General features: G+C 56.2%; 2 protein-coding genes across 2 annotated transcripts; both read left to right on the forward strand.

Annotated features, from left to right (window-relative positions):
• Window positions 1–516: 516 nt before the first annotated feature.
• LOC136002126 (SUN domain-containing protein 3-like) lies at window positions 517–7,608 on the forward strand (the record flags this gene model as incomplete). The annotated part of the gene is made up of 10 exons (XM_065656960.1): window positions 517–546; window positions 774–858; window positions 996–1,111; window positions 1,731–1,898; window positions 2,258–2,344; window positions 2,932–3,074; window positions 3,161–3,257; window positions 3,305–3,490; window positions 6,915–7,024; window positions 7,566–7,608. Coding segments are annotated over 10 exons (1,065 nt in total), but the record flags the coding sequence as incomplete, so codon positions are not given.
• A 754-nt stretch (window positions 7,609–8,362) lies between these two features.
• On the forward strand, window positions 8,363–15,456 carry LOC136002127 (SUN domain-containing protein 3-like; the record flags this gene model as incomplete). Its single annotated transcript, XM_065656961.1, has 10 exons — window positions 8,363–8,392; window positions 8,620–8,704; window positions 8,842–8,957; window positions 9,577–9,744; window positions 10,104–10,190; window positions 10,778–10,920; window positions 11,007–11,300; window positions 13,506–13,624; window positions 14,809–14,872; window positions 15,414–15,456. Coding segments are annotated over 10 exons (1,149 nt in total), but the record flags the coding sequence as incomplete, so codon positions are not given.
• Window positions 15,457–15,510: the final 54 nt, after the last annotated feature.

A 15,510-nucleotide genomic window follows, 5' to 3' on the forward strand; every position in this document is an offset into this window, starting at 1 on the left:
ATGCTTGCTGCAATGGAGTGTCTCTCCAAAGGGTCCCTTTTGTCAGCCAACGAGCTTCTTCAGAGGTCCACCATCCCTGTTCTTTATCTTGCAGGACAAGTCAGAGCTTTCTGAAGAGGAGCTGGAGTCTCTGAGGTAAGAGCACTGTCTTGCCAGGGCACGAACTCTGTGGAGCCATCTCAGCTGGCTTGGTGCTGCCCACACTCACTCGCCTGGCATCCAGGACTCCTGAGCTTCCCGCTCTGCCAGCTGTGGTGCTGGAAGGGAGCCATTTGTGAAGCAGAGGAAGGAAAGGGGCTGGGAGACGGGGCTGAGCCAAGCCCAGGGGCCCCCTCTCTGCACAAGGCTTGGAGCCTGCCTGCAGAGACTGGGCAGCTGCTGGACAAGAGCTGCTTTCCCTGTGTCTCCAGGAAGTCACAGGCTTGGCTGGAGCAGATGCGGCAACTCAAGGAGACACAGGCTCAGGTGTCTGCTGCCAAGAGGAACATCCTGCAGGCAGTGAGATTGGTCCTGGAAGAGCATGGTGTCCAAGAGGAGAAGAGAGAGGTAAAGGTGCCAGGGGTAGATCTGGGACCCTGCTACCTTTTTGGGCTCCCTCCTGCTGCTTCCTCTTGGCACTCTCCAAGTCGGCAGCTTTTCCCACAGGTCTTGCCTTGGGGTTTCTGATGCAGAGGCACTCTTTGGCTCGGTGCTAGGCCTCAGTGTTCATGCAGAGCAGCCGGTGAGAGTCTTTGTGTTCACTGCCATAACTCCATTCCCCACATTTTTCCCAGGAAATTTTGGACTTGACCCAGAGGGCAATGGAAAAGGTGCTGGAAAACTACCACCAGATGCCTGACTGGGCAATGGGATCCATAGGTACGCAGACAGGAAATCTCGCTGCCCTTAGTTTGGGTGTGGCACCCCCCAAAGTCTGCCCAGCTCTGCTTTCAAGCCTGACAAATAGAGCTGAATGCGCTGCTTCAGCTCCTAACCTCTGGCCATCTTCACGTCAGGTGGCACCATCGACAAGCAGAGGACATCCAAGACTTATGTTGGACAAGGCGACAAGACCTGGTGGCTTTCTCCATTTGACTTTTTTTCTGCAAACGGTCCAGAGACAATCTTGCAGGTATCACAGAGAAAGCCTGACTTGTGGCTCAGCTCCTGGCAGACCAAGGGCACAGCCCTTCCCCTCAGTCCGGCCGTGTCACTCAGCCCTGCGGTCTGCAAGGCATTCCCGACCCCCTGATCCCTGGCAGCACTGCCCTCCCATCAGGAGGGGGACAGAGCGAAACCCAGCTTCTGTGACCTTCCTAGCACCCTTGGCTGCAGTTGGCCAAGGAACGTGGTCCTTGGCAGCCCCACTGCCTCACCTCATCTCTCTCTGAAGGCCCCTTTCCAGAGGGGGTGGCAGTGGTGGGGGGTGCTGAGCCATGGTAGCAGGCAGAGACGATCCATGGGCCCTGCACTGCAGCCTAGTTTTCAAAGGGAGATGTGGTGAGGTCCACTAGGAGACCTGCCCTGTCTCTGCAAATTCTGAGAAAGCAGAGACAGCTTGCAAAAGGCGGTAGAGCTCAGAGGTTTTCTAGAATCACCTCCATATTGCCCTATTATCCATAGGCTTGTATTAATTTAGGAGGAGGACTGAAGCCCACATGCAAGGCAAGGTCTCTGCTTCTGGCCTAACAGGAAGCTCTCTTGTCTCTTTGGTTGCCTTGCCACTGATGCTCATGGCTTTCTGCTTTCAGCACCGTATTGCCCCTGGAAAATGCTGGGCTTTCCGAGGATCTCGGGGACACGTGGTCATCCGGCTGCCTGTAGACATCTGGCCAACGGCTTTCACTGTCTGGCACATCTCCGAGGCAGTCTCTCCTCATGGGGAAGTCAGCGAAGCCCCGAAAGAGTTTGCTGTCTTTGTAAGTCGTTGCCTTGCGCTTCTCAGGTGTGCCTGGCCCCAGGGAAAAGCTGTTCCAGAGCTGTGCTTCCCATGGCGCCTTCCTCAGACATCTCCCTGGGGCTGGCTGCTGCAGAGCACGGCATCCCCTGGGCACTGCTGGGGGCACGTGGGGTTCTGTGCCTCTGGGGCTTGTCTGCTTCGTGGCCAAGCATCCTGGAGCACGTGCTCAAAGCAGCCTGACCCAGAGGCACCCGAAGCTGTGTAGACTACCGCTAGAGCCCAGGGAGGTGGGGAAGGGTTCCTGGCTTTGGCCTCGGCGTGCCCTTCTCCTGACGCCCGCTCGGGCCTGACCTGCTGCCTTTGTCTCTTGTCTTTGAGGGAGTGGATGAGGCAGGGGCAGAAACTCCCCTGGGGACGTTCACCTACGACGTGAACAAGGAGATCGCTCAGACGTTCCATGTGCAGGTACCGCCGGAGCTGTGGCAGGATGCCCAGGGAGAAGGCAGCACTGTCTGCAAGTCGCTGGGGGAAAGAGGGCAGAGGATCAGCCCAGCCAGGCTCTGCTCTCCCACGCTCCTTGTTGTCTGCGGGGAAGAGAGCAAGGGGAAGAAAATGGTGCTTTGCTGTGCTGGCCGAGGCAGCTGCCCCACCTTTGCCAGGGCTTTCCTTTTCCTTGGGCCATTGCAGAGAAAGCAGCAGTGGGAGCAGGGCCGGGAAGGGAACCAGTCCCCGTCAGGGGGATGGCAGGAGGGAGGACGGCAGACGTGTTCCCCCCTCAGCAGGACTGTCCCCAGCTGCCACGGCAGGCTGGGCAGCCAAGCGCCTCCGGGTTCCACAGCTGCCCTCAGCAGCCTCTGAGGCCAGGCCTTGGCTTTCCAGGCACAGAGGGCTCCTGCGGGGTGCTGGCAAAGAGGAGCCTGGTTGCCCTAGCTCCTCCTTGGTCAGTGCTGCCATTTGGTCCTCAGCAGGGGGAGAGTGCGCAGAGGGGGCTCTGGCGATGTGATGTGGCTCTTGCCACCTGTGTAATGCTAGCTCCCCCCGTTTCTTTCCAGAAGGAGCTTCCCAGGACCTTTCGGTACATCAGATTCCAGGTGGAGAGCAACTGGGGAAACCCAGAGTACACCTGTGTGTACCGAGTACAGGTGCACGGGAAGAGGGCAGGACATGATGGCGACCGGCAAGCGCTACAGGTCCTGTAGGAAGATTAATAAAGAAGTTGTTTGGCAGCTTGTGTATCTTCATTGCTGGGATAGCTCTCTGGGAACGGGTCTTCACGGGCAGCCACAGCGGAGGACCTGGTGAGGTCCTCCTGGTCTTCTTGGGGCTGGATGAAGATCTCCTGGTCCAGCTGCTGGAGGCCATGCTCCACAACCGCTTGGTGACATTAGTGCATCAGTTTATTGACGGCGCTGTGCAACTCTGCAGCAGGGAGCCCCAGGTGTGCTGGGCCTGGAGGACGGCCGTGCTGCCGGGGAGCGGGAGCGCAGCCCCATGGCTGCCCTGGCCCCGCTGCCTCCCAAGGATGGTCTCCCCTGCCTGGTCCGGCCCCCTCCAGCAGCCCTGAAGGAGACAACGTGGGCGTCCAGCCCAGCACCTCAGCAGCTGCCCTCCGTGGGGGTCCCGGCAGCCCTCCCTCTGCCCCCTTCCTATCCCTGGGGAGCAGGAAGAGCCCCAGGAGGAGTTCGAGGAGGCCGCGCCACGTCCATCTTTCGCCAGTCAGCGCAGGGAATGGTCTCCTGGGGGCCACGGCGACCCCCGAAGAGGAGGGCCGGCAGGGCAGCCCCCAGGCCTCTTCTCCAGCCACCAAGAGACCACCCCGCCGGCAGCACTAGAACGGCCGTGGCTCTGCCCAAACCAGATCTGGGGCAGCAGCTGGGGCTTGTGGCGGACACCAAGGGCTTCTGGCCTGCTAGGCCTGGTTGTCAGGCAGTAAAAGACAATAAAGGCCGGAAACGTGCAGAGGAAGTCTTGGTGTTACTAATAGTGCAGGTGGCGTTGCTGTCCCCACGTGTGCTGCTTCCTCCCCCTTCTCCTGGGGCTGTGCCCACCGTTTCCTCTCGTTCCCCTTGCAGAGCACCACAGGGCTTTTTCCTCTGCTCTTGCACAGCATCCTTGCCGTGCTTGGACCATCATGGGGCTGGACCTGTGTTCTGCGAGTGCACCTCTCCCCAGAGCAAGCGCCGTGGGTCTTCATAATTTTACAGAAGTGGCTTAGCAGTATTATGAGTTCCCATTCACAGCTGGAAGGCTTAAGATTCCTTAGAGAGAACCAGGAGCCCTCAAAAGCTCCAATAAGGTGAAAGGCCAGAGGCCTTTGTTGCTCCTTAGCTCATTGTTGGTATGTAAATCACAATTCGCCTTATCCTGAGTATCCCACCTCCTGCTACTAGCCTACAATATTTGAGGTTTCAGTCTGACAATGTCCCATCTCCTGAGGCTGGAGCTACTGGTTTGGCACAAGGTTTGAGATGTAATTCTTTTCAGTCTCTGACAGTTACCAAGGGGCATAATGGAACATTTCTAAAGTAACTTCAAGTTCATCTGTACATAAGGACAGCCTAAAAACCAGTGACTGAGTGGGATTTGTTAAGTCCTAGATCCACCCAGCTGTTATGTTGTCTGGGATTAGGGCAGCAAGGAGGACATTCATGAGTGCTGTGGGGCAAAGAGCAATGTGGCCTGAGCAAGTGTTGTTTCTTGAACACCAATGTCATGTCCCGTAGTAGTTCTCCATAACGACTGGGGAAACTGTCCCAAAAGGGCTCCTTCAGTTATCCCTAAAATCTCATTTACACTAAATCCAAGGCACTGAAAGTGCTCAGCAGGGCAGGGAGCCCAGGTGGGTGGAGAACTGGTCACACACGCAGGGCGTCCCCCACAGCCCTGGGCTGCCCACACTGGGCACCACAAAACTGCCCACACAGCCACAGAGCCAGCAGCAGGGACAAGGAACATGCGAGGCCTGCCTGCCTGCCAGAATGCTGGGGGGAAAGAACAAGGGCGTATGTGGTTGCAGGTGTTGTCAGCACCAGAGATCTTGTAAGCAACCACAGTAGTGGGGCTGGGAGGCAGGCGGAGAAGGGGAGAGGAGTTGGGGAAAGGATTTTGGTGCAGGCAGAGCTTGCAAACAGTCCTCCCAAGTACAGAGGGCCTGCTGTGCTCCACAGAGGCCTTCCTGATCCCTTGCACCACAGCTCTTTATTTGCTTTCCTCAGGCTCACAAACTCTTCCACCGTTGCCGGCATCCCTAAGCCTGGGGGAACAGTAATGAGTGACTATGCCAAGCACTAGGAACGGGTGAGAGGGTTTAAGCTGGGGGAAGGGGAAAGCAAAAAGCGGGAACTGGTGTTCTTGGTAGCCCTTCCCTCCCACCGTGGCACATGTTGCATCCTGTGCTCCATAAGAGTGCTCTTCAAGCTGTGGTCAGGCACCGCTGCTGGGCTGCCTGCCACCAGAAACCATCAACTCAAATCTAACCCAGCATCACTACACAAAAAACATGGACACGCTGCTGCCCAAGCTAAAAATCACAGCAAAAAGTACAGTGTGTTGGAAGGGAAGAATAAAAGTGATGAGTGACTATTCAGAGATTAACTTACTGTTCACTTGATTGGAAATGCAAAGCGGTGTGATGGCAGAGGACTAGCTGGCCCATAGAATTCCCTTCAGAAGGCTAGCTACTGAGTGGATTTAGCCCCACCACACAGCAATCGTAGCGTGGTCACATAGGGAACCCGCATCACTCTTCAGAGCCCTCTGGTGCCTTTCGGAACATCAGATTCCAGGTGGAGAGCAACTGGGGAAACCCAGAGTACACCTGTGTGTACCGAGTACAGGTGCATGGAAGAGGGCGAGACATGACGACCACACGCAGGCACCACAGCTCCTTTAGGGAGAGTAATAAAGAAGTTGTGTGGCAGCTCTGCTTGTGCACTGGAACAGGCGGCTCAGGGAAGCAGTTGAGTCACTGTCCCTGGAGGTGTTTAAAAGATGTGTAGATGGACATGGCTTAGTGCCAGAGTAAGGTCAGTGGTTGGTTCTGATGAGGGTCTCTTGCAGCCAAAGTGATACTCTGAATCTGTGATTTCAATAAATGCAACCCCAGAATATTTGCTGAAGTTCCCAACATCATAGTGGTTTTGGTGGGGGTGGCATCTCCAGGCAGCCAACGCTTTCCTCGAGCCACGGGCTGAGGCTTGGAATATCTGAACACATCGGTTAACCCATATCTGGTTTTGTAGGGCTTGTAATGACCACAGCCAGATCCCACCAGGCAATAAAATGGGGCCCCAGCTGAAGACCCCCTTTGAGTGGTCTTCTCAGAGCAGGAGGTCTGTCAACGGAGCCCTCCCTTAGGTTGGGACACTGTTTAAGCAGCCTTCCTGGCACTAAGTGCCCTCGCCTCCTCTTTGGTGACTTTTCTTCTGGATTTATTCTTACGTGAGTCCCATCCCAAACCAGGCAAGCGATTATTTTCTGCTGGGTACCCTTGAGTGAAAGAGGCCTCTTGTTCTGTTTTTTTGGGAGCGAATGCATGCTGTGGATCCTCATTATTCTTATGTGGTCGTACGATAATTATATCCTCAACTGGTATGCGAACCTGTTTTAGAATGTTGTCAGAGAGATAAATGATTTGGAGAAAACCTCTTTCTAGTTGGTTTATTGGCTAAAGAGTTCTGGCTAGAATGAAGTCTGTTTGCCTGCCTGAATGGACTTTTCGTTTGCCTCCGGGACACACCTGCACACCAAGTTTGGGGCGAGTGCTTAAATCAGTTCTGCCTCTGGACTGACCCCGGTGGCTCCGCAGTTCACTGTCATCAGCACCTGGCAATGCCTGAGTGCAAAAAGGGCAATTCCCTGATCTAGCTGAGTGGTCAAACTCTGCGAATTCTCACCAAACGACCTTCCTGCCTGGAGCACAGGTCAGGGCATCGCCTGGCACAGGAGGAGATGCGTCAGGGCACAGCAGCTTGCCCAGGCAGACAAGTAGGTGCTGGTCCCGGTGCTCCGGGTGCTTCTGGGGCCCTTGTCTCAGGGAGCTGCAGGTGTGGGTGAACCCACAGGGTCTGTCCCTCCAAAAGGGCACAGCAGCCCCCGCCAGGGCAGCCCCTCTGAGGTCTTAATGGACGTCACCAGTCGGCTGTGGTGAGGTCATAATCGCTGCCCTCTGTAAAATCCCACGTTGCAGACGTGGGCAGCAGCACAAAGCTGGTGCTTTGAGCAGCTGGTGGACGGCTCGAGAAGTGGCGTTTGCATCTCGAGACGAGACCAGGATTTTCGCTCCACGTGGCCAGTGTGCTGGGCCTGCAGAGGTGCCAGACATGTTTGCCACGAGGGTGCTGGGGCTCTTTGCCCTGTGCATTTTCATCGCGTTTTGTGAGTATCCCCGACCAAAACCGGCCCACTCAGTGTGCAGGAGAGGGACCAGCTGCTGAGGAAAATAACCCTCTCTTCTCAATGTGACCCACAGCTGCTGGTTTTTACTACTTTGACTTGCCGGTCTGGGGACTTGGAACGTTGCGTGTAAGTGTCTCTTGCTGTGTAAAGCCAACACTTGCCAAGGCCATAGCTCTGCCCTCCTGCCTGGCCTGGGAAGATGGGACACCTAGTACGAAATGCCCATCACCGCTGAGGGAGAGGGTGGGATGTGTTGGGGTCACTGCTGTCTGTCCTTCAATCTCCTTAGCGCCTGCATGGGGTTCAACTCGGAGAGGGATCTTCCCGAGTGAGCTCTGCAGGCTGCCAGGCTGAGGCATGGAGCACTTTGGCAGAAGGTGCCTTTGCTGCCTGCATGGCTCTCGGAGTGCTTTGGCGGTCAGGTGGAGACCCGAAAGATGCTCTGCTGGACGTGGCTGTTACAGACCCCAGGCTTCGGGTCAGGGTCTCCCAAAGAGAATCCAAGCAGCCGGAATTTCTGCCAGCTCTGCCTGGTAGAGTCTCCTTTGGGAAGCCCGGGCAGTGTTCCTCATGCTTGCTGCAATGGAGTGTCTCTCCAAAGGGTCCATTTTGTCAGCCAACGAGCTTCTTCAGAGGTCCACCATCCCTGTTCTTTATCTTGCAGGACAAGTCAGAGCTTTCTGAAGAGGAGCTGGAGTCTCTGAGGTAAGAGCACTTTCTTGCCAGGGCACGAACTCTGTGGAGCCATCTCAGCTGGCTTGGTGCTGCCCACACTCACTCGCCTGGCATCCAGGACTCCTGAGCTTCCCGCTCTGCCAGCTGTGGTGCTGGAAGGGAGCCATTTGTGAAGCAGAGGAAGGAAAGGGGCTGGGAGACGGGGCTGAGCCAAGCCCAGGGGGCCCCTCTCTGCACAAGGCTTGGAGCCTGCCTGCAGAGACTGGGCAGCTGCTGGACAAGAGCTGCTTTCCCTGTGTCTCCAGGAAGTCACAGGCTTGGCTGGAGCAGATGCGGCAACTCAAGGAGACACAGGCTCAGGTGTCTGCTGCCAAGAGGAACATCCTGCAGGCAGTGAGATTGGTCCTGGAAGAGCATGGTGTCCAAGAGGAGAAGAGAGAGGTAAAGGTGCCAGGGGTAGATCTGGGACCCTGCTACCTTTTTGGGCTCCCTCCTGCTGCTTCCTCTTGGCACTCTCCAAGTCGGCAGCTTTTCCCACAGGTCTTGCCTTGGGGTTTCTGATGCAGAGGCACTCTTTGGCTCGGTGCTAGGCCTCAGTGTTCATGCAGAGCAGCCGGTGAGAGTCTTTGTGTTCACTGCCATAACTCCATTCCCCACATTTTTCCCAGGAAATTTTGGACTTGACCCAGAGGGCAATGGAAAAGGTGCTGGAAAACTACCACCAGATGCCTGATTGGGCAATGGGATCCATAGGTACACAGACAGGAAATCTCGCTGCCCTTGGTTTGGGTGTGGCACCCCCCAAAGTCTGCCCAGCTCTGCTTTCAAGCCTGACAAATAGAGCTGAATGCGCTGCTTCAGCTCCTAACCTCTGGCCATCTTCACGTCAGGTGGCACCATCGACAAGCAGAGGACATCCAAGACTTATGTTGGACAAGGCGACAAGACCTGGTGGCTTTCTCCATTTGACTTTTTTTCTGCAAACGGTCCAGGGACAATCTTGCAGGTATCACAGAGAAAGCCTGACTTGTGGTTCAGCTCCTGGCGGACCAAGGGCACAGCCCTTCCCCTCAGTCCGGCCGTGTCACTCAGCCCTGCGGTCTGCAAGGCATTCCCGACCCCCTGATCCCTGGCAGCACTGCCCTCCCATCAGGAGGGGGACAGAGCGAAACCCAGCTTCTGTGACCTTCCTAGCACCCTTGGCTGCAGTTGGCCAAGGAACGTGGTCCTTGGCAGCCCCACTGCCTCACCTCATCTCTCTCTGAAGGCCCCTTTCCAGAGGGGGTGGCAGTGGTGGGGGGTGCTGAGCCATGGTAGCAGGCAGAGACGATCCATGGGCCCTGCACTGCAGCCTAGTTTTCAAAGGGAGATGTGGTGAGGTCCACTAGGAGACCTGCCCTGTCTCTGCAAATTCTGAGAAAGCAGAGACAGCTTGCAAAAGGTGGTAGAGCTCAGAGGTTTTCTAGAATCACCTCCATATTGCCCTGTTATCCATAGGCTTGTATTAATTTAGGAGGAGGACTGAAGCCCACATGCAAGGCAAGGTCTCTGCTTCTGGCCTAACAGGAAGCTCTCTTGTCTCTTTGGTTGCCTCGCCACTGATGCTCATGGCTTTCTGCTTTCAGCACCATATTGCCCCTGGAAAATGCTGGGCTTTCCGAGGATCTCGGGGACACGTGGTCATCCGGCTGCCTGTAGACATCTGGCCAACGGCTTTCACTGTCTGGCACATCTCCGAGGCAGTCTCTCCTCATGGGGAAGTCAGCGAAGCCCCGAAAGAGTTTGCTGTCTTTGTAAGTCGTTGCCTTGCGCTTCTCAGGTGTGCCTGGCCCCAGGGAAAAGCTGTTCCAGAGCTGTGCTTCCCATGGCGCCTTCCTCAGACATCTCCCTGGGGCTGGCTGCTGCAGAGCACGGCATCCCCTGGGCACTGCTGGGGGCACGTGGGGTTCTGTGCCTCTGGGGCTTGTCTGCTTCGTGGCCAAGCATCCTGGAGCACGCGCTCAAAGCAGCCTGACCCAGAGGCACCCGAAGCTGTGTAGACTACCGCTAGAGCCCAGGGAGGTGGGGAAGGGTTCCTGGCTTTGGCCTCGGCGTGCCCTTCTCCTGACGCCCGCTCGGGCCTGACCTGCTGCCTTTGCCTCTTGTCTTTGAGGGAGTGGATGAGGCAGGGGCAGAAACTCCCCTGGGGACGTTCACCTACGACGTGAACAAGGAGATCGCTCAGACGTTCCATGTGCAGGTACCGCCGGAGCTGTGGCAGGATGCCCAGGGAGAAGGCAGCACTGTCTGCAAGTCGCTGGGGGAAAGAGGGCAGAGGATCAGCCCAGCCAGGCTCTGCTCTGCCACGCTCCCTGTTGTCTGCGGGGAAGGGGGCAAGAGGAAGAAAATGGTGCTTTGCTGTGCTGGCCGAGGCAGCTGCCCCACCTTTGCCAGGGCTTTCCTTTTCCTTGGGCCATTGCAGAGAAAGCAGCAGTGGGAGCAGGGCCGGGAAGGGAACCAGTCCCCGTCAGGGGGATGGCGGGAGGGAGGACGGCAGACGTGTTCCCCCCTCAGCAGGACTGTCCCCACCTGCCACGGCAGGCCGGGCAGCCAAGCGCCTCCGGGTTCCACAGCTGCCCTCAGCAGCCTCTGAGGCCAGGCCTTGGCTTTCCAGGCACAGAGGGCTCCTGCGGGGCGCTGGCAAAGAGGAGCCTGGTTGCCCTTGCTCCTCCTTGGTCAGTGCTGCCATTTGGTCCTCAGCAGGGGGAGAGTGCGCAGAGGGGGCTCTGGCGATGTGATGTGGCTCTTGCCACCTGTGTAATGCTAGCTCCCCCCGTTTCTTTCCAGAAGGAGCTTCCCAGGACCTTTCGGTACATCAGATTCCAGGTGGAGAGCAACTGGGGAAACCCAGAGTACACCTGTGTGTACCGAGTACAGGTGCACGGGAAGAGGGCGGGACATGATGGCGACCGGCAAGCGCTACAGGTCCTGTAGGAAGATTAATAAAGAAGTTGTTTGGCAGCTTGTGTATCTTCATTGCTGGGATAGCTCTCTGGGAACGGGTCTTCACGGGCAGCCACAGCGGAGGACCTGGTGAGGTCCTCCTGGTCTTCTTGGGGCTGGATGAAGATCTCCTGGTCCAGCTGCTGGGGGCCACGCTCCACAACCGCTTGGTGACATTAGTGCATCAGTTTATTGACGGCGCTGTGCAACTCTGCAGCAGGGAGCCCCGCCGTGTGCTGGGCCTGGAGGACAGCCGTGCTGCCGGGGAGCGGGAGCGCAGCCCCGTGGCTGCCCTGGCCCCGCTGCCTCCCAAGGATGGTCTCCCCTGCCTGGTCCGGCCCCCTCCAGCAGCCCTGAAGGAGACAACGTGGGCGACCGGCCCGGCACCTCAGCAGCTGCCCTCCGTGGGGGTCCCGGCAGCCCTCCCTCTGCCCCCTTCCTATCCCTGGGGAGCAGGAAGAGCCCCAGGAGGAGTTCGAGGAGGCCGCGCCACGTCCATCTTTTGCCAGTCAGCGCAGGGAATGGTCTCCTGGGGGCCACGGCGACCCCCGAAGAGGAGGGCCGGCAGGGCAGCCCCCAGGCCTCTTCTCCAGCCACCAAGAGACCACCCCGCCGGCAGCACTAGAACGGCCCAGGCTCTGCCCAAACCAGATCTGGGCCAGCAGCTGGGGCTTGTGGCGGACACCAAGGGCTCCTGGCCTGCTAGGCCTGGTTGTCAGGCAGTAAAAGACAATAAAGGCCGGAAACGTGCAGAGGAAGTCTTGGTGTTACTAATAGTGCAGGTGGCGTTGCTGTCCCCACGTGTGCTGCTTCCTCCCCCTTCTCCTGGGGCTGTGCCCACCGTTTCCTCTCGTTCCCCTTGCAGAGCACCACAGGGCTTTTTCCTCTGCTCTTGCACAGCATCCTTGCCGTGCTTGGACCATCATGGGGCTGGACCTGTGTTCTGCGAGTGCACCTCTCCCCAGAGCAAGCGCCGTGGGTCTTCATAATTTTACAGAAGTGGCTTAGCAGTATTATGAGTTCCCATTCACAGCTGGAAGGCTTAAGATTCCTTAGAGAGAACCAGGAGCCCTCAAAAGCTCCAATAAGGTGAAAGGCCAGAGGCCTTTGTTGCTCCTTAGCTCATTGTTGGTATGTAAATCACAATTCGCCTTATCCTGAGTATCCCACCTCCTGCTACTAGCCTACAATATTTGAGGTTTCAGTCTGACAATGTCCCATCTCCTGAGGCTGGAGCTACTGGTTTGGCACAAGGTTTGAGATGTAATTCTTTTCAGTCTCTGACAGTTACCAAGGGGCATAATGGAACATTTCTTAAGTAACTTCAAGTTCATCTGTACATAAGGACAGCCTAAAAACCAGTGACTGAGTGGGATTTGTTAAGTCCTAGATCCACCCAGCTGTTATGTTGTCTGGGATTAGGGCAGCAAGGAGGACATTCATGAGTGCTGTGGGGCAAAGAGCAATGTGGCCTGAGCAAGTGTTGTTTCTTGAACACCAATGTCATGTCCCGTAGTAGTTCTCCATAACGACTGGGGAAACTGTCCCAAAGGGGCTCCTTCAGTTATCCCTAAAATCTCATTTACACTAAATCCAAGGCACTGAAAGTGCTCAGCAGGGCAGGGAGCCCAGGTGGGTGGAGAACTGGTCACACACGCAGGGCGTCCCCCACAGCCCTGGGCTGCCCACACTGGGCACCACAAAACTGCCCACACAGCCACAGAGCCAGCAGCAGGGACAAGGAACATGCGAGGCCTGCCTGCCTGCCAGAATGCTGGGGGGAAAGAACAAGGGCGTATGTGGTTGCAGGTGTTGTCAGCACCAGAGATCTTGTAAGCAACCACAGTAGTGGGGCTGGGAGGCAGGCGGAGAAGGGGAGAGGAGCTGGGGAAAGGATTTTGGTGCAGGCAGAGCTTGCAAACAGTCCTCCCAAGTACAGAGGGCCTGCTGTGCTCCACAGAGGCCTTCCTGATCCCTTGCACCACAGCTCTTTATTTGCTTTCCTCAGGCTCACAAACTCTTCCACCGTTGCCAGCATCCCGAAGCCTGCGGGAACAGTAATGAGTGACTATGCCAAGCACTAGGAACGGGTGAGAGGGTTTAAGCTGGGGGAAGGGGAAAGCAAAAAGCGGGGACTGGTGTTCTTGGTAGCCCTTCCCTCCCACCGTGGCACATGTTGCATCCTGTGCTCCATAAGAGTGCTCTTCAAGCTGTGGTCAGGCACCGCTGCTGGGCTGCCTGCCACCAGAAACCATCAACTCAAATCTAACCCAGCATCACTACACAAAAAAACATGGACACGCTGCTGCCCAAGCTAAAAATCACAGCAAAAAGTACAGTGTGTTGGAAGGGAAGAATAAAAGTGATGAGTGACTATTCAGAGATTAACTTACTGTTCACTTGATTGGAAATGCAAAGCGGTGTGATGGCAGAGGACTAGCTGGCCCATAGAATTCCCTTCAGAAGGCTAGCTACTGAGTGGATTTAGCCCCACCACACAGCAATCATAGCGTGGTCACATAGGGAACCCGCATCACTCTTCAGAGCCCTCTGGTGCCTTTCGGAACATCAGATTCCAGGTGGAGAGCAACTGGGGAAACCCAGAGTACACCTATGTGTACCGAGTACAGGTGCATGGAAGAGGGCGAGACATGACGACCACACGCAGGCACCACAGCTCCTTTAGGGAGAGTAATAAAGAAGTTGTGTGGCAGCTCTGCTTGTGCACTGGAACAGGCGGCTCAGGGAAGCAGTTGAGTCACTGTCCCTGGAGGTGTTTAAAAGATGTGTAGATGGACGTGGCTTAGTGCCAGAGTAAGGTCAGTGGTTGGTTCTGATGAGGGTCTCTTGCAGCCAAAGTGATACTCTGAATCTGTGATTTCAATAAATGCAACCCCAGAATATTTGCTGAAGTTCCCAACATCATAGTGGTTTTGGTGGGGGTGGCATCTCCAGGCAGCCAACACTTTCCTCGAGCCACGGGCTGAGGCTTGGAATATCTGAACACATCGGTTAACCCATATCTGGTTTTGTAGGGCTTGTAATGACCACAGCCAGATCCCACCAGGCAATAAAATGGGGCCCCAGCTGAAGACCCCCTTTGAGTGGTCTTCTCAGAGCAGGAGGTCTGTCAACGGAGCCCTCCCTTAGGTTGGGACACTGTTTAAGCAGCCTTCCTGGCACTAAGTGCCCTCGCCTCCTCTTTGGTGACTTTTCTTCTGGATTTATTCTTACGTGAGTCCCATCCCAAACCAGGCAAGCGATTATTTTCTGCTGGGTACCCTTGAGTGAAAGAGGCCTCTTGTTCTGTTTTTTTGGGAGCGAATGCATGCTGTGGATCCTCATTATTCTTATGTGGTCGTACGATAATTATATCCTCAACTGGTATGCGAACCTGTTTTAGAATGTTGTCAGAGAGATAAATGATTTGGAGAAAACCTCTTTCTAGTTGGTTTATTGGCTAAAGAGTTCTGGCTAGAATGAAGTCTGTTTGCCTGCCTGAATGGACTTTTCGTTTGCCTCCGGGACACACCTGCACACCAAGTTTGGGGGGAGTGCTTAAACCAGTTCTGCCTCTGGACTGACCCCGGTGGCTCCGCAGTTCACTGTCATCAGCACCTGGCAATGCCTGAGTGCAAAAAGGGCAATTCCCTGATCTAGCTGAGGGGTCAAACTCTGCAAATTCTCACCAAACGACCTTCCTGCCTGGAGCACAGGTCAGGGCATCGCCTGGCACAGGAGGAGATGCGTCAGGGCACAGCAGCTTGCCCGGGCAGACAAGTAGGTGCTGGTCCCGGTGCTCCGGGTGCTTCTGGGGCCCTTGTCTCGGGGAGCTGCAGGTGTGGGTGAACCCACCGGGTCTGTCCCTCCAAAAGGGCACAGCAGCCCCCGCCAGGGCAGCCCCTCTGAGGTCTTAATGGACGTCACCAGTCGGCTGTGGTGAGGTCATAATCGCTGCCCTCTGTAAAATCCCACGTTGCAGACGTGGGCAGCAGCACAAAGCTGGTGCTTTGAGCAGCTGGTGGACGGCTCGAGAAGTGGCGTTTGCATCTCGAGACGAGACCAGGATTTTCGCTCCACGTGGCCAGTGTGCTGGGCCTGCAGAGGTGCCAGACATGTTTGCCACGAGGGTGCTGGGGCTCTTTGCCCTGTGCATTTTCATCGCGTTTTGTGAGTATCCCCGACCAAAACCGGCCCACTCAGTGTGCGGGAGAGGGACCAGCTGCTGAGGAAAATAACTCTCTCTTCTCAATGTGACCCACAGCTGCTGGTTTTTACTACTTTGACTTGCCGGTCTGGGGACTTGGAACGTTGCGTGTAAGTGTCTCTTGCTGTGTAAAGCCAACACTTGCCAAGGCCATAGCTCTGCCCTCCTGCCTGGCCTGGGAAGATGGGACACCTAGTACGAAATGCCCATCACCGCTGAGGGAGAGGGTGGGATGTGTTGGGGTCACTGCTGTCTGTCCTTCAATCTCCTTAGCGCCTGCATGGGGTTCAACTCGGAGAGGGATCTTCCCGAGTGAGCTCTGCAGGCTGCCAGGCTGAGGCATGGAGCACTTTGGCAGAAGGTGCCTTTG

Source organism: Caloenas nicobarica, chromosome Z (assembly GCF_036013445.1).
Source record: "Caloenas nicobarica isolate bCalNic1 chromosome Z, bCalNic1.hap1, whole genome shotgun sequence".
In the NCBI taxonomy this organism is placed as follows: domain Eukaryota; kingdom Metazoa; phylum Chordata; class Aves; order Columbiformes; family Columbidae; genus Caloenas; species Caloenas nicobarica.